The 27,881-nt window shown below is 39.5% G+C and overlaps 1 protein-coding gene across 1 annotated transcript in view; it reads left to right on the forward strand.

Moving 5' to 3' along the window:
* Positions 1–1,295: 1,295 nt before the first annotated feature.
* itpr3 (inositol 1,4,5-trisphosphate receptor, type 3) overlaps positions 1,296–27,881 on the forward strand; it is an 81,710-nt gene continuing 55,124 nt past the window's right edge. The window contains exons 1-4 of the mRNA XM_067593508.1: positions 1,296–1,941; positions 19,234–19,304; positions 23,621–23,742; positions 26,110–26,196. Of these exons, the coding sequence (XP_067449609.1) occupies positions 1,850–1,941; positions 19,234–19,304; positions 23,621–23,742; positions 26,110–26,196 (372 nt within the window). The 5' untranslated portion in view covers positions 1,296–1,849. The remainder of the gene's footprint in view (positions 1,942–19,233; positions 19,305–23,620; positions 23,743–26,109; positions 26,197–27,881) is intronic.

Raw genomic sequence — 27,881 nt, forward strand, 5'->3', positions numbered from 1 at the left:
TGGGGGTCAAGAAGAGCCCAACAACAAACCCTGAGGCCTCATAGGAGGTTAATCGGACCATGCTAGTACAGTAAGTTGATCTTTGGCATTTTTTTTACACTTAAACTACTTTTCCGAGGTGAAGAATGAACTTAAATGACTCTGAACTTCTAAAAAAAAATGTTGGGACATGTGCACGTGAGTTGCCTCCTTTCTGGAAATATGTTGATGTAACTTGTTTGTTTTTTGGTTAATGGGGATTATACAGGGCAGTGGTGAAAAGTAACAAAAAAGTAAGTACATTCACTCAAGTACTGTACTTAAGTACAATTTTGAGGTACTTGTACTTTACTTGAGTATTTCCATGTGATGCTACTTTCTACATGTCAGAGGGAAATATTGTACTTTCTACTCCACTACATTTATTTGACAGCTTTAGTTACTTTTCAGATGAAGATTTGACACAATGGATAATATAACAAGCTTTTAAAATACAACACATTGTTAAAGATGAAACCAGTGGTTTCCAACCTTTTTGTCTTTTGACGTCTTACAAAAAGCAGTGTGTAGTCGGGGTCACATTTCACATGTCTATGAGTTGTTAACAGCTCCACCAAATAGTGATTTTTCCCTCTAAACTTCTCACATACTTTCATTTCAATAAATGTTCAAATGATCCAATATTTCAGCAAAAATCAAAGATTAGAGAAAAAGTCCAAAAACTGAAAACAGATTTGTGTATCAGAACTTTGTTTTTTCTTCTTTCCTCTCCCATTAATCATCTCACCACCCCTCAGATTTATCTGCTGACCCTTTGGAGGGGCCCGACCCCTAGGTTGGGAACCACTGGACTAAACTAGCTAACTGTATATAAAGTAGTGTAAACTAGCTCCACCTCCAGCAGCTACAACAGTAACATGCTGCTCTAACACTGATGCTTCACTATTAATAATCTAATGATGTCATATATAATAATATATCAGTCAGAGGGACCAAACCACTACTTTTACTGCAATACTTTAACTACATCAAGCTCATAATACTTATGTACTTTTACTGCAATACTTTAACTACATCAAGCTCATAATACTTATGTACTTTTACTGTAGGAGGATTTTTCATGCAGGACTTTTACATGTAATGCAGTATTTTTACGCTGCTGTATTGGTACTTTCACTTAAGTAAAGAGTCTGAAGCCTTCTTCCACCACTGATACAGGGGCGTGTGTGCGCGTGTACGTGCCTCCCAGACTTGTCCGTGCACGCTCCGCATACAGCATGTTGTAGCTTTGTTGCATGCTTGCATGCGTTTCGCCCTGCGACAGTTTTTTCTTTCTTGAAGCCTTATCAACACCTCGACTCACTTCCTGGTTTTTAATACCGGAGTTCTCTGGCGGGAGCGTGTACGTGCACGCGCCCACACACACTGAGCGCAGAGGGAGGGTTGTGTCTCTACACCTCTCTCTGCACTGTAGAGTCCTGTAAGAGACGCGCTCACACGCAGCTGAGTTCTGTGATATTTCCTTGAATACTGAGCTGCAGCCACAGACGCGAATCAGCTGTTTCTCCGACTTTTTGGCTCATTTTCTAAACTCTTCTCCGAACTTGTTGAGAGGTTTTTTCCAGCTGGCTGTCATGCAGAACCCGGCAGTGACTGTCTGAAGGCAGACAGTGAGTGGTGGACTCTGCAGACTGAATGTAAAGAGCTCCGGACTCCAGCTGCTGCATGAGAAGAACAAAACAAACTTTTAGTTTCTTTTCTGCCTGTGAAGTTTCCTCAGTAGGCAGGAGCAGAAACTTTCTCTCCTTCTTCACCTGTTGGTTCCTGTTTGTTTGTTTGTTTGTTTGGAGGAACCTGAAGTCGCTGCAGGATGTCTGACTCTGCCTCCAGTTTCCTTCATATCGGGGATATCGTGTCCCTGTATGCCGAGGGGTCAGTCAACGGCTTCATCAGCACCCTGGGGTGAGTAACTGAGGTCACTGTTTGAAACTCTACATACATGTTCACAGTGTACATGACTCTGAAGCTGCTGAAAAACACACACGTGACCTAAATACACACACAGTATAGTGACATATAGAGACTCGAAAAGCCTGAATATTCATTCATGTAAAGGCTCTGTTAAGAAGCTTTGACAGTCAGTTTTAAAGGCACATTTCACCATAACATGTAACTAAGTCCATTTACTCAAGTACTGTACTTAAGTGAAATTTTGAGCTACTTGTACTTTACTTGAGTATTTTCATGTGATGCTACTTTATACTTCCACTCCACTACATTTCAGAGGGAAATGTTGTACTTTCTACTCCACTACATTTATTTGACAGCTTTAGTTACTTTTCAGATTGAAGTTTTACATGAAATAACATCTGGTGATCTTATGAATTGCACCACATTGTTACAGATGAAACTGTGTTTCCCAAATGATTAATCTTGTGTCTCATATGAGACAAGTGTTCGCACATCCAGGCACTTTATCCAGGTACAAGACAAAAAATGAAGTTGTTAAGCCCCCAATAAATACTTTTATTCTCTTTTTTTTTGAGGCAACGTTTTGATCTGTAAGATATTCCTCACGCAAAAGACAAACAGGGATTTCCTGTAGAGGCAGCAATCAAATCAAATCATTGTGACCTCCTGGTCAGCAAGCAGCAGGGAAAACAAACACCACAAGATGGCGCTGTCACAAGAATGGGAGGGGTCCAGAAAGTAAAAACACCAGAAATTGCCAACTTTTTATTTTTTTTTTTAATTTTCAGGATAATGATTTGATTGATCATTCCTTTTGTACCCTGCAAATCTCATATAAAATATAAAATCGGTGTCTAGATGCGTCTCTTGGGTATAATTGGTGTGTAGTTACTAGGGTTGGGTACTGAACTCGGTACTTTTAAGGGTATCGACCAAATTACGTCAATACGACAGAGTAGCGATTCATGTTTGATCAATTGGTGTCAAATTTTCCCTCAGAACGGCCCCGAAATAGGTTTTAAAAACACACATTTACTGACCAAAGTGTCTCACACAGAGCCTCCGATACTGACAGGATCACTGACCCGCAGATACAAAGACACGCAACGGATCCATTTTACCAGCCTGCATGGCGGATAGCAGCTAGTGAGCATAGTTAGCATTGTTAGCATAGCTGTGCCATGCTGTGTGTTGCCCCTAGACTGTATAACAATATGGTGTACGGTGTTCGTGTGCTCTGAAAGATGTCATGGCGCAGATATGAAGTCACACAGCTGTTAGCCTAGCATGCTAATCCTACGGTCTCTCTGTAATAACAAAGTAGTAAAAAGGTAGCGTTGGGTACTGGTACCGGATTCCAGGTACTGGTACTGGTATCAGTTCAAATGTGAACGGTACCAAACCCTAGTAGTTCCGTCTCTTGTATATAATCAGTATGTCAGTGTTGTGTTCACTACTGGTTTCTGATGAAAACTAGCAGACTAGTGAACATCGGTTAATGAAGGTTTGAGCTTGCTGCTTATTGAGTGGAGTGAAATGACTGAAGACGTATATATCACCATTTTTATCTGCTCATCTCATCTTCTCTAATGTGAACATACAACAGCTGCATAGCTAAAAATATCCACAGATACGTATCAGTGCACAACCATGTTTCAGTCTTACATGTAATCTGGTTTTTACTGCGTAAAGCGAGTTGGGGGGAGAAGTGCTGAAGGACAAACTCGAGGCACAAACGTTGCTTCTCTTGCTGTTGTGTGAGGCTTTCACAACTAAACCTTTGATAAAACTGTCTGACAACGAAGATACTGACAACAAGCACGAGCTGGAGAGAGAAGCATCTCAGAAGGAGATGATGAGGCAGACAAAACGCTACATTACGATGTTTTACCAGCAGCTGTGACATTGCGAGGGCGTATGTTGATAAGTGGTGGAGAAACAGTAACGATACTGCAATATAAAAATGATTTCCCAACCCATACCAACTCATACCATTTTGATGCTGATACTGTTTTTGAGAGTTTAAGAAATCAGATAATTATATATCAACCAATTTTTGTTTGGCATTTCTGTAATTCATCTTACTGTCTACATTAATTGACTAAGATAAGATAACCTTTATTGACCCTTGGGGGGGAAATGCAAGTGTTACAGCAGCAGCAGAATCAGAATGTAATGGAAAGTAATATCAGAGTAGAAAATAGAATAGGGAAGTGTTAAAATAAATAAATAAGAATAAAATTCCAAGTACATGAGCAGAGCAGAGCAATACAGTTACACAACCTGAATTTCAGTGTAAAACCTTTTACACTAATGCAACACTGTTGAGCACCATTAAACAGAAAGTAAACTGTACAACATGAATAAAACAGTAAAACCTAAAACTGGGAACCTAGAGGAAAACTGTACAACCTAAGAAACAACAGTGCAAAAGACAAATTGTGCAAAACCAATGAAGAACCAGGAACAGTTACAGTGCAACTGGTGGTGTGTAGTGAAAAAATTGGGTTCAGTGTGAAGAATTTAGTGGCATCTAGTAGAACGGCCTCGGCAGAAATGTAATATAATACTCATAAGTATGTTTTAATTATTGTACAATCACCTGAAAATAAGAATCATTGTGTTTTTGTTACCTTAGAATGAGCCCTTTATATCTACAGAGGGAGCCCACCATGTTGCACCTCCATGTTTCTACAGTAGCCCAGAATGGACAAACCAAACACTGGCTCTAGAGAGGGCCCATCGCATATTTTTCAAGTTTTGCAGCCACCTTAGGTTCTCCTACATGCTTGGAAGGGGAGGAGGGGGAGGCAGTTGGTTGCAATCTGCGACCTAACCGCTAGATGCTGCTAAATCCGACACACTGGTCCTTTAAGTATGATAGTTGTGAGGCAGTAGTACAGCATATTGCACTACGAGGAGTCACTGTGGGGTCTGCTGAGATTAGAGGTCGTCGTGAAGCCTCACAGCAGAGGGAACGAAGGATTGTTAGTGCTTCTTGGAACACCGTGGGTTGATGAACCGGACACTGAGGGAGCTGTCCAGGGCCTTCAGGGTCTCATAGAGGGGGTCGGAGGGGTTGGTTCGCATTGGATGACAGCTTGGCCACCATTCGTCTCTCACTCACCTCCTCAACCCGACACCAAACGGCAAACAGATATTGATACTGAAAATGATGGTATTTTTGTTTTTGCACCTTATTTTGAGGAACAGAAACAAGTTTTTCCACATTTTTTTTTTCATTTAACAAAAAAAGCCAAAGTTTTGCAGAAATAAACTAGTCTGATCAAAGAATAAAGCTGCGTTTAGACATACGGATGCAGAATAGTTGTCAGTCTTGAGCACTTAATTTACATCCTCTGCTCTGACTGGACAGTTGTTTTCTGACGTAGCTGCTGTACTAATAAACCAACGATGTCGGTGATTTGTTTCCACATGTCGTCATTCCGTTAAAGGTCTCGGCAGCTGTTAAATACAGCTGGAGACCGCGTCGATCGGATTTCCTCCGTTTTGTTTAAAGTTATTTAAGTTATTTAAGAAGCGTGATTGGCTCTCGCTGGTTGTTGGAGGACATTTGCATTAAGTTGAGGTTTTCTCAACTGTCCCCTGTAGTGTCGCCGCTCGCTTTCTGAATCTCTGTAGCTCAGCGGGGGTCAACAAGATCATGAATCTGACTGCACATTAAATGCCAACTTTTGAACTTGAACCTCTCTGTGCGACAGACACATTTTGGTCAATAACGGAAAGTATTGAAGTTTGATACTGAGCCACAAAAATGACAAAAACATATCAAAAGAAAAACACAATAAAACATGATGATTTTAATTCACTGAGCTGCACAAACACATAGTGATCTCCTGCAGTGAAACTAGAGGAACACAGTAAACACGCTGCTGGAGTTCTCCGCAGGACAAACGAACATCATGTGACAGCTGCAGTTGTTTAGTTGTGCAGTTCAGTGTTACTGTTCAAATATCACAGACAGCAGAGTTACGCTGACACCACACTGCAGATAAAATACCACAGAGCACGATAAGGTGGCCGTATACCCACTGAAGGGATGGACACAGTAACGTGAACACCTGCACAACCTGTTCTTTCTGTCTAACACTTTGTATCTGGAGAACTATCAGTCAGATTTCCATCAGATGTGTTGTGGACGTTAGTGCTCCTCAGAGGATGATTATAGATTTTCACGACTGAGTGACTTTTCCTCTTAGCTTCACTTCTGTCAAAACTCTGAGAACAGATAAATCATCAGGATGTTGTTGGTTTCATACTGTGGGGATGTAATGAACGCTGCAGCCTGGAGGGGGCGCTACTTATACTGTTAGTGATATTTATTATTTTAAAGCTGATTAAAATATTTAACACTGAAGTTTAAACTGAAGCTTTACAGGCATCGACCTGCTTGTTGAAGTGACAGACAGACAGACGTGTCAGGTCAGGTAGACTTATTATTGTTCCACTGTGGCCCCAGTATAGAATTCCAGGACGTGTCCCTGACTTTCCATAACTTGTAAGGCCTCTTCCAAACTATCTGTGGAAGATTTTCTAAAAGTAGTGATGTTATCTTGGTGGAGTCGCCTGCACAACTTTAACATTTTTAAATTTAAAAAAAAAAAATATATATATATATATATATATATATATATATATAAATAGTTGAGCACATCGCAGTTAACACTTGGTGCTGATTCTCCTGTCGAGTGCAGTAAAGCAGAAACAGAAGATGTAATGAGCAACAGAGCGACAGAGTGACATCACGTCCTGGTGATGGAGAGCATGATGGACAGACAGCTGACATCACAGCTTATTTCTGTTGGAAGCGTTTTGATAACAGTCCTGTGTCAGTTATACAGACATGTATTGAACGCCGCCCAAGAGACCAAGAAGAAAATAGTTGTCGATTCATTTTCTGACTCTACAAAAACACACACGTTAACACACAGCTGCTCTCTGGAACAGGAACTCTGACGCAACTTTTGGCTTCTGACAAATAGTCAATCAGGAGTCTGTTTGTTTGTTTGTGTGAGTCTGTCTTGTTTATTTCGTCACCCGACCTGCCTGACTTGAACATCTGTTTCTTTTCCCCATAAGAGGGACGATAAGTTTTTATTGTTTTTATACTCGACAACTGAATTATATGTGAGGGTTGGGAGACTTTAGACTTGTGTTTATTTAAATATTATATTTATTGTTGTCACATTCATCCATTCAGCAGCTGATATTAGCTCATCACAGATATGTTTGTAGTGTCTACCGATAAGTAGAAAGTGAGTTGTGTCAGTAGAAATATGTCAAAGATATGTTTATGATCATTTAGAAACAGTGACTCAAGGATCCTTAAATAAATGTAAAATACAAAATAATACAAAATACATATTAATATTGCCCAGAATCAACCGGCAGTACTGAACATACCTACATACCTGAACATGTCTAACATCTATCACTAGTCAGTTGAAAAATAATTTAATTTTTCAACATTCTCTGATATTCTCCTGAGAATTTATGAATTTCTGACGTTTTACTGTCAAGAATATAACCTTTAACACTCTCACACACACTCACACACACACACACACACACACACACACACACACACACACACACACACACACACACAGTGGCAGCTATGTCTGCTTGCATGGCAGGAAAAGGAAGTAGTACCCAGTGTGTCCAGGAGAGATTTCCACTGTGCCAGTTTATGAGTGTTTCCTGTGCTGTGGTCTTACACCCATTCTTCTTTGTTTGACTCCATCTTGACCTTTAAAGCGTCTCTTTTGACTTTCACTTGACTTCCATTGATCTTAACAGTAACAATAATAATTCAGTTAAACAACAGGTCACTGTTTTTAGCCACCTTAGTATGAAATGCTGACACAGACGTTAAAATCCTGATTTATTAAATATCCTCTCCAGACTTGTTTTAACACAAATACTCAGCTTTGAATAATAATTGTGTCTGACATGTTTTTTCCACCAAAAAAAGTTATTTACAATGTACAATGTAGTACAAAATAAAACAACAGAAGTCTTGTGGTTAGAAGCTTGGAGCTCCAGAGCCCAGTGAAAAAGCAGCACCAGATACAGAGACAGTCTGTTCATTGATCCATTAGAGACAGTGGAAAGTACCAAAAAAACTTTGATAAATATGATACCGAAGCAGATTCTGTCCAGTAATCCTCACTCAGGGTTAAAAGAGTTTGAAAAGTGAACATCTTGGGAACATTTAAGAGCCACAAATGGAAAGAAGAATGCTAAAAATCAAACAGTCAGTGAAAACATGAGTCTTTATAGCACAAAGAGGTTGTGATGTGTAGCCCAGCAAGCTAGTAAAGCTCTGTAAACAGTTCCCGCACATGCTCAGTAGCGTCTGCCTAACACAGAACTACTCTCTGGAGACTGAAAACGTGATGCTGTTATTAGTCTTTGGAGCCGTTTCTAAACAAACTAACGTGACCAAACTCTTCATGATGAAGGAACATGTGACCCAGTGCAGCGGTGTGACTCACTGACGTGTTTTTAATAGTTTCTGGACAACAACACAATTTTAATAATCAGAAGTGTTTGTAGTTTGCATATAATACTTGAAATTGACTTCCAGATGCTACGTGTCCACCTTGTTACTTCATGTAGGCTAAAGCATCCTGCTGGAATTCAACACATGGTCTGTTGTACATTTACACTGTACACTTATACGCCTGTTGCTTGTTTCATTTACTGGACGCCAAGCAGGATTTTAAATTGAACTGTTGACATAATGACTGTTTTTGTTTTATTTTAAGAGGTCTTAGTGACAAGTAATGAATAGAAGTTTAGAGAAAAAAGGTGTTTGGATGAAGTAAGTCTTGATGAAGGGGGAAGAGAAGAAGAACAGATTTTTCTGTCAGTTAGCGACAGAAAAAAGAAAGTATTAGAAATATGTAGCTAGTAGAGCTGCAACGATTAGTCAATTAACTGATTAGTCGATCATCAAAAAAAAAAATCATGCCAACCACTTTGATAATCAGTTAATTGTTTTGAGTCGTTTTTAAAGAAAAAATATCAAAATTCTCCAAATTCCAGCTTCTCAAATATGAATATTTTCTGGTTCCTTTAGTCCTCTGTGACAGTAAACTGAATATCTTTGGGTTGTGGACTGTTGGTCGGGACATTCTAGGTTGCATCTCGCATCTTTTGCAAAAGGTGATCGACATTTTTCACCGTTTTCAGACATTTTATGGACCAAACAATTAATCGATTAATCGAGAAACCAATAAACAGATTAATGAATGATGAAAATAGTTGCAGCCTCAGTGGGAAACGTAAAATAGGAACATAAAGCTAAGCTCCTGTACAGCATAACAAGGTAAGATGCTGATACAAGCAGACAGTGTGTGTTTGCATATGAATACATGGAGGCACATCTGACTGTGTTCTTCCTCCGCCCGATTAATCAAACAAAACGACGTCCTGCAGTAAAGTCACAAACAGAACAAAAACTGAAACACTGTCTGAGTGAAGCTGAAGTCTGTTTGATCTCTGGTTTTATCCTCATATTTCTATATCTAGCTTTGTTAGTGTGATATTTCTGGAGGTTTGTAGTTCTCTTCAGTTTGGTGATAAATCCTGAAGTAACAGGCTCATGTTTGTTTGTTTAGGTTGATAATCAGCTGCACTGATCGTGTGATTTTTACACAATTTTACACAGTGATTTGAAAAAGGCCAATCAAAGGCATATTTATAAATGTTATATTGATTAACTGCTTTTCAGGCATCATTTTACTTCCAGTTAATCTTCTTTTTATTTTATCCTTAACTGTGACGACACAAAAGCATGGAAATTTAATTTCTCAGCATTTTCAAAAGATAAAATATGTCTGATCTTTGAGATGTTTTGTAAGCGATGAGTCAAATGTGAATCCTGAATTCTTACAGTACAGCTTAAGCGCCTCGCGGTGCAACACAATCAGTGAAATTTTGCTTCTTTGTTTGATTCAGGTCTCAATGTCAGCAAAGTTCTTGCACACCATGAAACCTCCAGACTCTGTGACAATGACAACAATGTCAGTTTATTACATATCACTCTGTGAGATGGGTCTAAATGTCGGTCACAGTCTGTGTCAGTTCATCAGGTTGTGAGATGAGTGATGGTGAACATAGCTACGATGGAAATAATAGTCACATAAACATCTTTTCTGTTTCACCTCCATCGTTTTAGTTTATTTGTCTCATGAATATATTAAGGAAAACGAGTGTGTGTTCTCCCTAAACTTTATTCAAAAAACTGCACTGTATCCTGTGTCATTTCATGTTGTATTCTGATTGGTCAGTTTGCAGATGCGGGTTGTCTCCAAAGCTCCAAATCAGTTGTTGTTGGAGTCTCACGGTGAGATCTAGGACATTGTTTTGAATTGATGGCCAAAGATTTTACCTTTTTCTCACGGTTGTAACTTTTGTCTCAGACAAGCCAAAATTACACAGAAGGTTCCTTTAGTGACAGGTGTGTAGGATCAACTTGGAAAAGGAAACAAAGAAGCCTGAACACTGTCCATCACTTGTACTCACTTAAATACATTTCAGTCCTCAGACTTCCATCAGGAAAAGTCTCAGAAATGACGTTAATAAAGTGATGAAAATGTGCAGGATTCTGTGTTTCTATTTGTATCATTGACATATCTACAGACTGGTGGTGCAGGCAGCAGCATATTCAGGATTTTCCTGGATTTTTTTGAGACAAAAGTTTGGAGAACGTGTATGGTGGTGCTGTGTACACATTTTGTGTGCATCTTTAGAGTGTTGTGTGCTTAAGTGAAAAAAATCAAGATTTGACAGACAAAAGTGTCCATAGAGGTTTAAATTTTATCCGAAGATGGAACAAGAAGATGAAAAATAAAGGTTGTGACTAATGACAGTGTTGATTTTCAAGGCCTGGGACGATATGCTTATCTCCTGATTCGATACTATCACGATACTTGGATGCCGATTCGATTCAGAATCAATTCTTGATTGAATGAATAGAAAAGGCGGCACTATTTTCAGTCTCATGCTCCAGTAGACTGTGTGACAGACTACTCACTGCTGTCCTATATGACATATAACTGGCTGATAAGATAAATGGTTCGTAGCCTTTTCATTTTAAAAAGTTAACTGCATTAATTAATTAATGAATTAATGTGAAAGCATCTTACAGTCTCCTGCTTGTATGAGAATAACAAACTGAGGAGGAGGAGGCAGACTGCTCCACTGTGTTATTAACGTCATGTCTCCAGCAGTGGAGAGCAGCCTCTCTGCTCCGCTGTGTTATTAACGTCATGTCTCCAGCAGTGAGCAGCCTCTCTGCTCCGCTGTGTTATTAACGTCATGTCTCCAGCAGTGAGCAGCCTCTCTGCTCCGCTGTGTTATTAACGTCATGTCTCCAGCAGTGAGCATCCTCTCTGCTCCGCTGTGTTATTAACATCATGTCTCCAGCAGTGAGCAGCCTCTCTGCTCCGCTGTGTTATTAACGTCATGTCTCCAGCAGTGAGCATCCTCTCTGCTCCGCTGTGTTATTAACATCATGTCTCCAGCAGTGAGCAGCCTCTCTGCTCCGCTGTGTTATTAACATCATGTCTCCAGCAGTGAGCAGCCTCTCTGCTCCGCTGTGTTATTAACGTCATGTCTCCAGCAGTGAGCAGCCTCTCTGCTCCGCTGTGTTATTAACGTAATGTCTCCAGCAGTGAGCAGCCTCTCTGCTGCTCCGTCAGCTCCGGGGAAAAACATCTCTGTTCATCACGCTGAGCGGCTGCAGGGTTTCTGAGGTGAAACAGACTGAACACCGACTTATTTTCTTAATCTCAGAGTTGGTTAACATTGTTTAATGCTGCAGTATGTGTTGGTCAGCTGGTCTCGTTTGTTACTGCTGGAGTTTGCTGCTCCGCTCCGCTAACGTTCGCCTCTAGAAAGTTCACAATATATTTCACGTTCATCTTGCAGAGGTTATTATTTACTCATTAAATCAAAGCATGTTTGCTACCGCTGCATTTTTTTGAAGATGAACTAGCAGATAACTCCAACATGTGCACGCTGTAGACAGTCCGGGTGCTGCACTGCTCTCGCCGTTGAGTTAAGCCTTTTCCGCTCTGTCAACATCACATGCTGGAATTTTCAACAAAGGCGGCGGCCAGTAATACAAAGGCGGCCCGCCTTTGAGTTAGATAGGGAGAGAAAACACTGATATTGATCTGCAAACAGCTGATTAAAATTGTGTTGACATATGTTTCTGGCTGATGTGGACATGAGGCGTCCAACATGCACCTCAGTCATTTATAGAGATTTATAAAACAGAATCATGTGCATTCACAGATGTCAGATCTGTTAAGAATAATGGCTCTGCATATTTCTGTCTTTGTGCCTACACACAAAGTTTAAATGAATTAAATTGTGAATCTATGCAGAGTTTTATGCATCTCGCTCGCACGGTTTATTTTCATTTGGAGTAAACTGCTGACCGGAGAAAGAGAGACGGACATTTGAATAGGAGTTCCTGCTGTCGGGTGAGAGACCCTGATGCCTACAGGGAGAGAGAGAGTGAGGGTGAACCTGCTGGTTTCCCTACAGTCAAATTCTGCTGCGTCAACACAAACAGGATTCAAACTCTGACTTCCTGAGGTCAGAGGTCAACTTGTTGAAGTTGAGAAGGTGTCTGTGGATCTGATCCCTTCAGATGCAAACACCTGTCTGATGTATCAGAGCAGAAAGACTTTTAAAATCGTTGATGATTATTTTTCCTGTCAATCGATTAATCGACTAATCCAGCTTCAGATTTTTTGAGTTTGGAAGTTGATTGTCATTAAAATTAAAACGGCTGGAAAACCGTCAGCGTCTTTGCCAAAACATTTAGCAAAAACACAAGAGATTCTTCTCAGAAACGTGAAGCAGCTCTGCTTCATGTCTCTTCCTGAAGGTTCAGTCTGGAGCTTTCCTGCTGACGGAATGAAGGAAAACACCTGCGCTTATTCAAATACTCAAATCCATATTCAAATCTGTTTTCCCTGCACGAGAGAGAGGAAGAGAGGCAGAACAGGATGAAAACAACAAACCGTATTTTACATTTTGTTGTTTCTGTTTCACCAACAAGACGCAGTGAGACAGTAAGAGTCTGATGCCTGGGACACACAGCCTGCGTGAGAAGTGCGTGTGCGTCGCGGAACCTCTCGCTTTTCGTTTCGGCGCCCGTGTTCACAGATTAGAGCAGCCACACGGCCCGTGTGACCCCGCGCGACATCACACCAGCAACATCACACCTTGCACTGTAGTTTCAATGTCGTGAAGTGTCACCACTGCGGGTCAGCCTCACATGGAGCGGTGACAGCAGGGGGTTTAACTGGTGAAATGATTAATATAATGAATAAAAAAAACTGACACAAACACAGAAGTATCCCCAACCAGACGCCACCATGCCCGTCACCTCACATATTATTTATTTATTTTTATTAATCTTTTTCTGACTAAACTAAATATAAATGAAATTTATAGTTAAATTATATGAAACATGCTATTATTGATTGCCATTATCAAAGCCAAACTCTATGTGGAGAGATGGAGCTGCAGCAGCAGCAGCAGCTGTCTGTTGTGTGAACGCTGCAAGCAGTTCAGCGACGCACTGCTGAGGTTCACGCAGGCTGTGTGTCCCAGGCGTGAGAGGAAAACAGCCTTCAGAGAGAAAAATGAGAGTTGAGTCACGTGACAGCGACAGGCAGGGACATGCAGAGCGCTCAGTGTCGTAACTACAGAGAATATCATCAGACTTAAATGATGATAAATTGATGATTGGCTGGCTCGGTGCACAATTAATTATCTTCCCTCTCCGTCATGGAAACTGGAGGGCAGTTTGGTGCAAAATTCAGGTTGATTGAATAAGAGACTTATGAGAACAAAGTAAGACAGATTATGAAAAAGGGGATAAAAGACAAAGAAGTGAAGAAGACGAGAAGTAGGTCAGTGAAAGAACAAGGGCAACTCAAGGTGCTTTATATAATTCATTAAAACATTAAGAGCAGGATTTAAGAGCAGAAACCTTTTTGTTTAGAAGAAACGCGGCTGTGACTATTTTCTCAATGAATAATTTGTCTATTAAACATCAGGAGATCCATCACAGATCACAGACTTTTATAAACAAGCAGCAGCACTTTAAACTCTTCTCTCCAGTGCAGAGACAGACTGACAAATGCTGTGATGCGTTCAGGTGTCTTAGTCTTTGTTGGGAAGAATAGACCAGTACAGTAATCTAATATAATAATCTTCTGGAGATGAAAGCATCGATTCACTTCTATCAATCCTCTGATTCTTGCTGTTTTTAAGCTGCTAGAATTCAGACTTTGTAATTGATTTGATTTGTTAAAAGTCCAAGATTACACCAAGACCGCGTTTACACCCGGTATTAACATCCGTCTCAGCTGATCCGACAGAGAGAAGGAAGTCAAGAATGAAAGGAAGATGGGAATAAAGACTTTACACGCATAGATGAATAAAGAAGGAAATACAGAAGATAAAACAGTGTTTAATAAACTGTCCAGTGATTCGTCCTGTGATGTGATTTCTGTGAATCAGTTTAACGGAGTCGATGAGAAACAGGTCAGCTGTCCAAAACATGTTAGTCACTGAATCAACATGCCTGTGTGTGTGTGTGTGTGTGTGTGTGTGTGCACATTAACACACCTGGGACACACCTGGCAGGTAGACAAAAGAGCTGATTGGTTGTTGTCATAGCGACGGCGGGGCTCCGTGGGTGGTCAGACACTGAAAATCAGACTTTGTAAAGTAGAAAGAAAGAAAGAAAGAAAAAGTGCAGAAAGACTGGGATAGAAGAGGAAAACAAACAGAGAGAAGAATAAAGAAGTGAGGAACACTTTGGATGACACTTAAAGAAACAGACCGAAGAGAAGAATGAAGAAGGATAAAAAAAAGAAAAGACAAGAAAGAGAAAACAAATCAAACAGGAGACAAGAAGAAAGGGGGGAAAGGGAAGACGTTTTTGGGAATTGTGGACTAATGAAAAAAGAGGAGAAAGAATGTTTAAAGAGAAGAAAGTGATTAAGAAAAGAAAAACAGGAGATGGAAAAAAAAAGAAGTGAGGATATGTTTTGAAAATGGGAACTATTTTGATGGGAAGGAGGAAAAGTAGTAATAAAGTTGAACTGAAAGAAGTGAAGACAGAAAAAAAAGGGAGACTAGAAGAGAAAGTGAAGATATTTTTGGAATTTTGGGGACATTTATGGAAAGTAAAAATTCATTCAGGACAGAAAGGACATACAGACGAAAAGAAAGAAAGAAAAATGGAAAGAGAAGAGGGGAAGAAAAGTAGGAATATGGTTGAACTGGAAAAAGAAAGGAACAGGAGAGGAAGGAAAGAGAGAGAGAGTGTCGAGAATTTAGGACGTTTTTGTAAAGACTTTTAGAAGAGAAGATGTGAAGAATTCGGAAGAAGAGAGAACAGAAAGAGAGATGAAGAAAAATAAAAGAGGAGACAGGAAGAACAGCGAGGAACGCGTTTTTGAAAATAAGTGACATTTTAAAGGAACAAAGACGGGAAGAGAGGCGGGGAGGAAAAGCAGGAATGAGAACCGCTGAACAGAAAGAAGTCAAGACAGAAAAAAAAAGGAGAATAGAGACATTTATGAAAAGTAAAAATCATTTTCTAAAGGAAAGATTTCCTGGCTGCAGCTTCTCAAATGTGAGGATTTGTCATATCGTTTATTAATTCAACATCAAGATGATTAATATTATATAAATGCTGTTTTACATGTTTGTCTCATTGTCCTGATGTTTCATGTGTTTATTTACATCAATGAGCTTCATACACGAGCTGCAGGAGAGCAGTTAACTCTGTTTTCAGGCCTTCAGAGACGTTTAAACGCTGAATATGGAGCCCACAAAGTCTCAAAACATTATTTTACAGAATCATATTTGTAAAGTGAGAATGTTTTGGATGTTTTTTGGTTGTTAGGACGTTTTGGGAAAGTGAAGAAGAAAGAATTTTTTATGTGATCCATTTGAAAAGTGAGGGGCAGAATATGAGCCCCCCCCCCTTTCTAACAGAATAAAATAAGCTTTATTATATATTTATTGTGTATTTATGTTCAACTAAACAGAGAAAAGTGAGTTATATCATTGTGATCTGACAAATGTGTTGAATGCGTTTCCTTCCTTGTAAAACATTTGCAAAACTAATTATTGCTATAAGTATTTTGTTTACTAGTATGCAGTCTTCTTCTTCTTCTCTGCCTTTGCTGGTGCACTGCAGCAGAGTTTGTTGGAACGGTGTGAAACTATAGATAGTGTGTGTGTGGCATCACCCACATAACAAAACACGGACCCACGAAAACAAAAAAAAGACAAACAAGATGGAGACCCACTCATAAATAAAAAAAAAAAAGAACTTCTAAAGGCCAAAAAGTCAACAGGAAGTCTTAAATCCTGGCTCTGTCGGGGCTGTTTAATAATCTTTAATATCCTGATATTTAATACATCTTTTTAATAATCCTACCTCACCTGGACCAGAACAACAAAATGAACAGAAAAAAACAGAAGAAACAACCACATAGTCGTTTTTTTGCTCATTGTTTGTCTTTGGCTTCAGTTATCATGATATTTTTTGATAAAGAACTCATTAAGCAGCATGTTTGGCAGATGATCCTAAAAATACAGGATGTCGGAGCTTAACACAGTCACTTGCACACACCTGATTTGTTTACAAGCTGTGGTTTTCACTGACCTGCGTGACCCCTGACTGAACCACAAAGCAACAATACAGCTCAGTCGACATGTAGATCCACGTTCATCCAGGTCAGAACGAGATGCTGAAACGGTACCTCCTGCAGTATACCGACAAGAAAAGTCTTGTAGATTGTCTCGTCAACTCTTCACCTTTTGGTTCAGACCAAAAAAAAACAAAACAAAAAAAAAACAGCTGGAGGAGGAACACACACACACACACACACACACACACACACACACACACACACACACGCCCGGCCTCCTGAACAGACATAGAGCTGAATGTAGTTAATGTGTGTATGAATGGACAGGTAATCCTTCTGACTGCAGTCTGTCTGCTCACTGCATGAAAAGAGAGATTTAACATTTAACAGGTGTGTGTGTGTGTGTGTGTGTGTCAGACTACCAGAGGCCTCTGTCTATCCATCTCTAAAGAGCCCCTCTGTTTCCTAAACACTGATGTAAGAGAGATTTACTCTAATGACCACACACACACACACACACACACACACACACACACAGATTCCTGCTCTGTCTGGTCAGGTATCGCTGCCGGGACCTTAAATAGTCATATTTACTAAAAAATCACCCAAAGAGGGAGCGAGAGCTAACTTAGGGAGCTGTATTTGGTTAGAAAGAGTCAAAGCTCTGCTCTGTCTCCTGACCAGCGTCTGTTCACTGTGTTTTCTCTCAGACGGGCTCATGACTCTTTCTGTAAAGCTGAAACAGTTTATTTTGGCGCTCTCTCCATTAGGTGTATTTTCTGGATTAATCGATTATTTGTTTGATCCATAAACTCATGAAACATATCAATCACTATCTCTCAAAATACTGTCATAGAGGACTAAAGAAACCAGAAAATATTCACATTTAAGAAGCTGGAATCAAAACAATTTGTTAATTTTTGTCTTTTAAAAATGACTCAAAACAATTAATTGATTATCAAAATACTTGGCGATTAATTTAATAGTTGGCAACTAATCAATTAATCGACTAATGTCCGTACTCTGAGTTAAATAAGAATGTAAACGGGAAACAACAAGGTGCTCAGAATCCTTGTGAGCCTGCGTCGTCATGTTTACAGTAACAGCCGTGTGATTGAGGTTAGGGGACGATTGTGGTAAAAAAACAGTGTTGACTCGTGGTTGGAAACAGGAAGTCAACAGCGGGGCTGCCAACTTCTGACTTCAGCCTGGAGTGAGATTTGTTCCTGGGGTGGGGGTTGGGGTTGGGGTTGTGGGTGGGGGGTTGGGGGGATGGGGGGGCATCTGGGTGTATTTTAGTAGTACTTATTTTGTTCATAATAAAATGAGCATTATTGGTCTCTGGCCTTATAAACAAACTCCTTTTTCATAAGACTTTTTCTTTTTGTTAATTTGTGTTTATTTGGTAGCATTTTTTGACATACACTCCAGATATTTCACATCATTTTCTTCAAAACGTAGGATAAGAAATGTCTATGCTCCTCCTCATGGGAGCCTGGTTATGTTTTAAAATGGGGGAGCAAACCTGGAAATATACATAATAGGCCGGCCAGTCTTGGAGTCCTCCTGCATTTCTACACCAGCTAAGCTCTCGGATTAAGTCAAGAAACAGCCACCTGTTAACCATAGTAACTACTCTTAGATTACAGAGCAGCATGCATATGAATACAATACAGTATAAAAGATTTGTGTATATTTCTGGCTTTCCTCCTGATGGTTTGAATAATTCACTGCTGCTCTGTGCTGCTCCGTCTTGTCTGTCTGTGCGCCTCTTTTCGCGCCGCAACGTGAGAGAGCGTGTGAAAAGTGTTGATTGCGTGAGTCTCATGGTCAATATGTGAGACTTAGCAGCCCTGGAACAGTGATCTCATGTTAAAGTCAGATTTGTTGTTGATGACCTCCTCCTTACGTGGACTTCGTCATTCTACAATACAGTGGACAAAACAAGACGTTTGAGGACGTCATCTTGGACTTTGGGAAACACTGATCAACATTTTTCATATTTTCAAATAATCATTAGTTACAACCCTAAATAAGATATATCAGGCTTTGGATAGATACTTGTTAGTACTAGTAGTTTGGCTCCAAGCATGAGATTTGTTGAAATTAATTTCAGTACTAACAGAGCTGTGTATCATCAGTTGCAGCTGACAAGTGGACCGCTCTGATTGGCTGTGGCCAGAGCTGCTGTTCACAGTCTTTTTGTTCTCACGCAGCTTCAGTCTGAACTTTCAAACCATCAAGGTGAGAAAAAGTGACTTAAAACAGAAGAGGAGTTACCGCAGACTGCAGCATGTTGTTTCCTGTCCTCCTTTAAAGGACCATACCCGTACCGCTGTTTCTGCATGTTTTAACACATTGTCTGCAAGCACTGCTGATTATTGTTCAAATCCAACCTCCAGTTTGTAGATGGATTTCCTTCCAGGCAGCTTAATTGACTATTAAAAATCATTGTTTATTACAGCCCTACTCTTGATCTTCATCGTTGCCCCTCTTCCTCCTCATCCTCCCTCCTACTGACGTGTTTCTGACATCTCTTCTGTTTGTTTGTCTGCAGGTTGGTAGATGACCGCTGCGTGGTCGAACCGGCTGCTGGAGATTTGGAGAATCCTCCAAAAAAGTTCAGAGGTAGGACGGAGAGTCTGTGAACGAAAACTAAATTCACTTTTCTCAGTTACTGAATTGTATGTTTATTATATTATCAGTTCATTCATTTTTTTCTCCTCATTTCCTGTCAAGTCTTATGTCAGCTTGTAAAGACTTTGGTGATCTGAAGTTACTAAACAGTAACTATTATTGTATTTTTTTTAAATCTATTTTATTTTATGACATTTGGCTCGTCAGTCATCTGTGAAGCATCTTGACCACGAAATATTCCAACTTTTTTCAGAATGTTACAACTTTTTTTCTAAAAAATTACACCTTTTTCACAAAATATTCAGACTTTTTTCAAAATGTGATCTTTTTTTACTCAAAAATTGCAATTTTATTCTAAAAATTACACCTTTTTTTCTCGTAATCTTCTGACTACTATGAATCTCAGACAGTGGCCATAATACTAGTCAAAAACTAATGAGAAAAATACACATTTTGATGCTTTTGCTGTTTTATCACATTTATCTACCAATTGTATCTATCGGTCATTTGACCTGATTAGACTGAAGAGAATCTGGAGTATGAAATATAAATAATACTGTATGTGTGTGATATGAGTCCAGCTCCAGTCATCAGAGACATTTTTCACTGGCTGGAGGTCTCCCACATACACACACACACACACATATATATATATATATATATATATATATAAAGCAGCATGTTGCACCATCTGCTCTGTGCTGTGTGAGCAGTTGAACCAGTTTAGAAGTAGATCACAGTGACGGCTCGAACTTTAAATCCAGAGAGTTTCAGGCGACTCTGCTTCCTCTCTCAACCTGCTCTGATTAAAAGTCTCTGTGAAGCTTATATGAGTTAGTCTGAGTTAGTCATATCAAGTGGATATCTGACACATTTACAGTCTTTTTAGCATCAAATTCCCTCTTTGTGTTTCCTCGGACAGTGTTTCCCTGTTGAGCTGCAGGTGGAAGTATAGTAACAAAAAGAGGAACTTTGGCACTAAAAAGACTGTAATGTTGATAGATATCTACTTGATTTGACTCATTTGGACGCTGAAGCTTCATATTAGCTTCAGATAAACTTTGAAATACATTTTTTGCACAGAAGGAGGACTGTGGATTTTGTCCTCCATCACTTCCATTGTAAGGTCATTATGAAGGGATCTTCTAATGGTCAGTATGAACAGGAGGAATGATTACAGCAAGAAAAACAACTTTAATGTTCATTTGGGCTCCTGACTGTTGTTTTAGTAAAGTTTTCAATGATTGAGAGCCTTTGACAGAAAAAGGTGATGCCTATAAACTCTACAGTCACCACTCTGATTATGACTCCTTCGCTGTTATATTTTTCTTTCACATTTTTTAATCAGACACTACAATACAAATCTTACTTCCATCATCTACGTTAGCATATTTACAGTTTTTAATCATTGTGTTTGAAAGGAAACACGAGAACTCGAGTAGAAAAGAATCAGGGAGCAAAAAACCTGAACTCTATTTACACTATTTTAACATCATCAGTGTTTGCGTGTGTATACATGTTCAAAGCTCATTTCCTTCAGTCAAGATTACTTTAAACTTTAGTGTCCATTTAGTCCTTACAGCTCAATACAGAGTGATTACACACAGGCAAATGATGTTTACTTTGCACACACACACACACACACACACATTAATGTCCTGTAACACACAGGATCTGCTGGGGGAGAGTCAATATTTACCACCTTCCTTTCTCTTTGTCTTTTCTCTTTTATCCTTTCACTCCAGTCTTATCTGTATTTCTGAATTTCCCGACTTTCTCTCCCGACACTCACCCTGTTACATCATGTTTTAGCTGAATTAATCAAAGAATCTATATTTTATATCAACAAGTACTTGCACTTCTTTGGTCCAAACTAAAATATCCCCGCTGCTATCAGATGGATTGTTATGAAATATTATACAGTACAGACATTGGTGGTGCCCACAGGATAACTGGTGATCTCCTGACTTTTCCTGTTGCGCCACCAGCAAGTCAAAATTCTTTTTGTATCAATCAATCAATCAATCATTCAGACTTTTTTTGTATAGCACTTTTCATACAAATACAATGTAACACAAAGTGCTTTACACAATAAAAAAACAATTAATGTTTGAAAATACAGATAAAACATCTCTACACTGCAATATAGAAACAGTGATGTTCCTTTATGTCCATCTTTCCATCTTCTACATGGATCATCATTTCGTGTAGATAAAGACTTTTTTGACCTGGGGCCTGTTAGCTTTAGCTTCAGACTTATAGCGTTATTATATCCATCAAGTGCATGTTTGAGACCCTTCTACAGGGGTTTTTGTTATAAAGTGAAAGAGTTTATAAATAACTTACTGGGATTAAAGCTGACTGGCTAGCTAGCGATGATTACACACTAAAAATCGCTGGGTCAAATTTTACCCAGTTTGGGTCAATATAGCACCAATACTGGGCTGGTGTTGTTTTGAGCTATGTATTAAGGACAACTGGATACTGCGTTCAAAGATGGCGCCTGTTCATTCAAAGTTGCTCAGTGGCGCATAACACCAAAATAGTCCGCCATGTTTGTTTTTGGGCCCATAGAGCATATGTGTCAAACTCAAGGCCCGCAGGCCAAATGTGGCCCGCCACATCATTTTATGTGGCCCGCGAGAGAAAAAGGTCTGATTGTAAAAAAAAAAAATTAAAAAGTCAAAAGCAGGCATTGACAGAAAACTACATTTCCCACAATGCATTCCGATTATTTTACCCATGAAGTGACGATATCCCGCCACTAGACTGTAATGTATCCACATCAATGCGATTTTCCCAACAAGTGGAATTGAGAAATATAAATAATGACCCCAAAATGTCCAGAAAGAGAAAAATTGATGCAGACGGAAGGCAGTTTCAAGAAAGACGGGAAGGAGAATATATGTTTGTGCTTCAAGGAGAAAAACCGGTTTGTCTTTTGTGTTATGAGGCGGCGTCTGTGGTCAAAGAGAACGATCTTCCAAACACGGAGCTGAGGATGCCAAAAAATATTCTGCCCCTCTCAACTGTGACAAAAAAGTTTTGAACAAAGTCAATGTCATAACTTGTGTTTGATGTTATTTTTCTTTGTTCTCTTGGATAGTTTGATGGTTGATTGATGGAGTCATGTGAGTTTCATAACCTGACAAATTAAAAAGATTTATGTTATAATTACAAAGCAACAAGCAAACATATTTTTTTTACATCTATGCAAATATATATATAATATTTGTAACTTGAATAAGTAATACATTCAGAGTTATTTAACATTAAGGAGTAGTTACATTTGTTTTACATTACATTTAGTTACATTTAAAAGTTACATCTGTCCCTTTGAGGGCAGCGATAATGCTGATGTGGCCCTGCCATAGAGCATGCTCAGTAGAGACTTCTGCTGGCTGAAGCTGACCTGTTTGCTCTCCGCTCACTTGACTGGGAATGAAATAATTCAATTATGTGGCTCGTCTAGACTGTCTAGACAAATGTTATCGGACCGAATGGATCAAATTCTGATAATAAAACGAGTCATGTGACTCAGAAACATTTATTCACCGTTTTACAGCCGCCCCTTGTCCAGTGATTGTTTGTGGGGAAAAATGCTTTTTGGGCAGATCTGCATCATGTGATGGACTCAGAAGTTGCAGTTACACAGTTTGGCCACTCTGTCAGTTTGGCGTCACAGTGCTGGTGTGTTTTGGGAGGCTGGGTGAGACTCATGAAGTCTGGCTGTAAATCGATGGAAAACTAACAAAGTGAAAAGTTGTTTGATTTGCCAGGAGGGGCAGAAGGCCCGGATTACATGAACATTTTTGGCTTTGGTTAGATTTGATGTTCCTGGTGCTGCTTGTGTTTGATGAGATCCCTATCAAAGACTTTTCCAGTAAGTTTAAGTGTCCGTTTCATTGCATCTTTATCCTGCTGGTTAATCAGCTGACACAGAGAACAGGAAGACCATATTTGGTGGTGTTGGAGCTGTAAATTTTTGCTTGATAAAACAGACACACACACACACTCACGGATAGGCTTAATGTCAGACGCTTCACTGGTTTGATCATTTCAGCCAAAACAGCCAATTAGCTTCGGCTGCTCGGTCCACTGACCAATCATAACTCTGGAACTAATCACTCAAACACAATCACAGCACAGCGAATAGACCATGAGGAATAAATGGAAGTATAGAATATAAATAATAGAACAGAAAATAATCTCGTGAGATCAGTTTGTTGCTCGTTTTGTGATGACACACTGAATTGTTCTGTGTTCAAATGTCTTTTTCTGTCTTGTTTTGTTCTGTCTTCATTCAGACTGCCTGTTTAAGGTGTGCCCCATGAGTCGGTACTCGGCTCAGAAACAGTTCTGGAAAGCCAAACAAGCCAAACATGAGAAGGACAAAATCGCTGATGTGGTTCTGCTACAAAAACTACAGGTAACTTATAAATGTATATACACACAAAAACTTTTCAAAGAACAATCTGACTTTTTGGTAAACCTTCTTGATCTCTGTCTTCCCCAGAGTCACATGTTTCAGATGGATATCAGTTTCATCTCTGTGCGTCCGCTGCAGACGTAGGTCCATGAGGTGTTTAGCTTAGCTTAGCACAAAGACTGGAAGCAGGGGGAAGCTGCTAGCCTAGCTCCATCAAAAGCGAAAAATCCTCCTTTGGGGTTTAGTTGACAGTAGATTTAGGACTTGGAGTTGTTGGAAGGTGTAAAGTGAGACTAAGGTGAAGACAAAGAACAAGAAGATTTCATTCTATTACTACCACTTCTGATAATTGTGCCATAACTTTGCTGTTCATGGTATCTTTGGAGTATGATGAGAGGTTTTACTCACAGGAGCCAGACGCAGAAAACTCTTCACACACTGGATGCATGTACACAAGTCTAAATAGAGTGCTGGTTCCCTCGACAAAAATCCAATAGCATTTTTCCATTGGATTTTGGATTGTTGCAGAAAATAAACTCTGTGGCAAACAAAAGTTTATGATACTTACACATTTTGTTCAGCAAGATAATCTTCACAAATTAACACCACTTTTATCATTTTTGAAGCGTAAATGCAATCGCCAGAAGTAAAAAACATTAAGGGCTATAAATGAACTACACCACGGTCACATGATTTCAGTGTCACCACTGCTAAGTTTCAAACAAAAATACTATAAATTGATAAATCTACAAGTTAGAAAGTTTGAGTTAGAATAGTTTGCAAGAGTATAAACACAGCTAGAGGCTGTAAAGGTGGACAGGTGAGTAGATGAGTTTCCATGTTCAGCATAATAAAGACGTTTAGTGTCCCCAACAACCTCTGTTTAGCCACACTTGTTAGCAACAGCCTTTTTTAAGACACCAAAAAGCTTCAAAATTCACGAGTGGGGTTTTTACTGATGTATTTTATGTCATAGAACAAAACATGAAAATCTCTTAAGCTTGCGTTAACCACACACCTTACTTCAGGCAAGGACTCCTTCCTGCAGCACTCTATTCCACCCCACAGTTATCTGTTAATGGATGTAGAAACGCCCTTAACCAGCTGTTTTCTTATCAACATGCTGCCTGCTCCACCTTTTACATTTGTCCATGAAACAAACAGGAGAGAAGAAGTGCAGTTCCAATGATTGTGCTGCACCGCCAGAACAGCTGTCATTATGTGCAACCATGACGCCTGGCTATACGGCTATTTACAGCATCAGAAATGTAATCAATGATCAGTTTGTACTGTTCATATTGAAACTGATGTTACAAGGTGTCCTACAGTTATAGATAATAAAAAATAACATTAATGAAGAAATAAAATGATTCTTCATCTGTCAATCAAAAGAATTATAAAAGTGATTCAGTATTGAAGTTGCAATAAATGACATTCAGCCCAGATGTCTCACTACCACTAGCATTTCAGACCAAAACAGATGTGCGCATCATTTACTCGATAAAGTTGAAAAAAAAATTGATAAGAAAGCGGTCCCTGAACCGATAGCTCACAAAACTCAGATCAAACTGTCAAACTAGGCAGTGCTGATCAAATATGGATCAAGATTCTGTTACTGCGTCGCCTGTTTCTGCCTCAAATGTTTTTGGAAACATATCTGCGATTTGAGAAACTTTGTAACGCGGTCGCCATGTTGGAAACAGACATGGAGGACACGGAGGGACTCACATGCACTAACATGCACGCTCACATGCACTAACATGCACGCATGGCCAGAGCAACTATCAAAGGAAAGAACAGAGAAGCTCGGACTACAACACACCCAGAGGGAGTGTGACTTCATTCTCTGCTCGGGACGCCATTACTCCGTTATATATTTACATAGCAAATCGTTGTTTGCTGACATCTGGTGGTGCTGAATGTCGTATATAAATGTGGCTTTGATTGGCATTTTACAGATCGTTGTGTCAACGTGCAGATGGTTAACAACCCAAACAAGGTTTAATCAGATTAAAAAAAAATAATAAATGACCATCCCAATGGATCCTGTGTTGTTTTTACTCAGAGAACCACTTCAAAATGTAACGAGCAAAGACCAAAGATCAATAGCGTTTTATGTTATTGACATTAATATTTAAATAAAGTTAAAAAACAACATTTAATAATTTAGTTTCCTTCTCCACCTCATCATATCACGCTCTACAACAACAACACGTCTGCTGGTCTGAGGTTTGTGTGAGGTGCTCACTGTCTCACCACACATTCTGTTTTTATAAATACTAGTTTATGTGTAGTGTATGCATGTTTTTTGTGTGTGTGTATACATTATTAGTACATCTGACCCCCGATGTCGTGTGTGTCTTGCAGCATGCGGCCAACCTGGAGCAGAAGCAGAATGAGACGGAAAACAAGAAAGTCCACGGAGACGTTGTCAAATATGGAACTGTCATACAGGTAAATGACTTGTTTCAACAGTAGTACAATGATAAACATGTATATATACGATAGGTGATATGCAAGGTTAAACTTGAATCTGTGTCAGATAAGACTGATCTGATACTCAGGACTGTCGCAGTCCAGCACTGAAGATAAGACAGATCAGCTTAACAGGAAACTACAGTTACATCAGAAAACCAGGACGTGTGGAGGTGATTGATTGGCTCAGTTACTGCTGCCCTGTTTAAAGAATTATAATAATAATACATTTTATTTATACAGTGCTTTTAAAAGGCACTCAAAGTCATTTTACACAGATAAATGAAATGGCAAAAAGAAGTTATAAACAACAACAACAACAGGACAGCAGGAGAGACAGTGTTAAAAATAGAAAGCAAATGCAGTAAAAGAAATCAAAAGACACTTTTAAAAGGTGATTATGACTATTGTAAATAACAGTGATATGACATTCCTGTTAACAAAGTAATGTTTAATGTTATTTGTCATTTGATTGAAGACACTGACACTGATGATGATGATGATGATGATGATGATGATGATAAATTGTCAGCCCTTTGTGTGACTGCTGGAGGTTTTTTTTTTCAGTCCATATTCATTCTCTACAAACAGCCGAGCGACAGAAGGTCTGACGGATGTTAGCATGTTAGCCTTATAAAGTGCAGTCAAACAACTCTGAAAATTGTATTTGTCCCATCCGGCAGTTCATTAAAACATCAAAACATACGCACACGCCACAACAACACCGACAGTATGGATACTGTAAGTAATAAAATACAACCCACAAAACTGAAAGCAACTATAATCAATATTTGTATATGAACATGTCTGATGTGTCAGTGTGTAATGTGTTGGTTGTGGCTCGTAGTGATGAACCGACAGAGACTCTGCAGCTCCTCTCGGCTTTACGGAGCTTTATAGTGAGTTTGAGTGTTCACTACCTGCTCAGCACTCAGCAACTGTTTGCTAACAAGTTCAACACGTCACCTTAAAAGCTGATAATATGTCAGTGTTGTGTTCACTGCTTGTTCCTGATGAAAACTAAACATCAGTTAATGCAGGTTTAAGTCTTAAGGTGAAGCAGCAGCTTGGCAGACTGCCACAAACAATGAAAACTACTGTAAAAAATTACGCCCATAAATAGCATCAAACGCAGGATTTGGTTTTATGAAAATTTAAAGATCATAACTTTAATAATAACAGAGATCAAGTTGTCTCAGGTTGAGTTTTATTGCAATAAATGGAGTTCACATTTGCAAATGTGCATCATCTCCCAGCAGGCTGACAGAGATACTGTATGAAGTTTAGTGTCAGTATTTGTACATACAGACGCATGCCCCGCCCCCTACCTCGTCACCATGGCAACATGTGTCCCTTTGACTGTTCTGGTATATGTATGATCATTTACTGTACCTGTCTGACACACACACACACACACACATACACACACACACACACACACACACACACACACACACACACACACACACACTGTCTTACCACCTGTATATCAGTGTGTTGCTATCTGTTAATGTCAATATTGACCTCGCTTCAGGGCTGAAGACCTGTCATCCCAACACACACACACACACACACACACACACACACACACACACACACACACACATACTTACTCACTCACTTACAGGCAGGGTGTGGTTCCTGCCTCAGCAAAACTGAGTCAG

The sequence above is a fragment of the Thunnus thynnus genome, chromosome 6, assembly GCF_963924715.1.
Source record: "Thunnus thynnus chromosome 6, fThuThy2.1, whole genome shotgun sequence".
Taxonomy (NCBI): domain Eukaryota; kingdom Metazoa; phylum Chordata; class Actinopteri; order Scombriformes; family Scombridae; genus Thunnus; species Thunnus thynnus.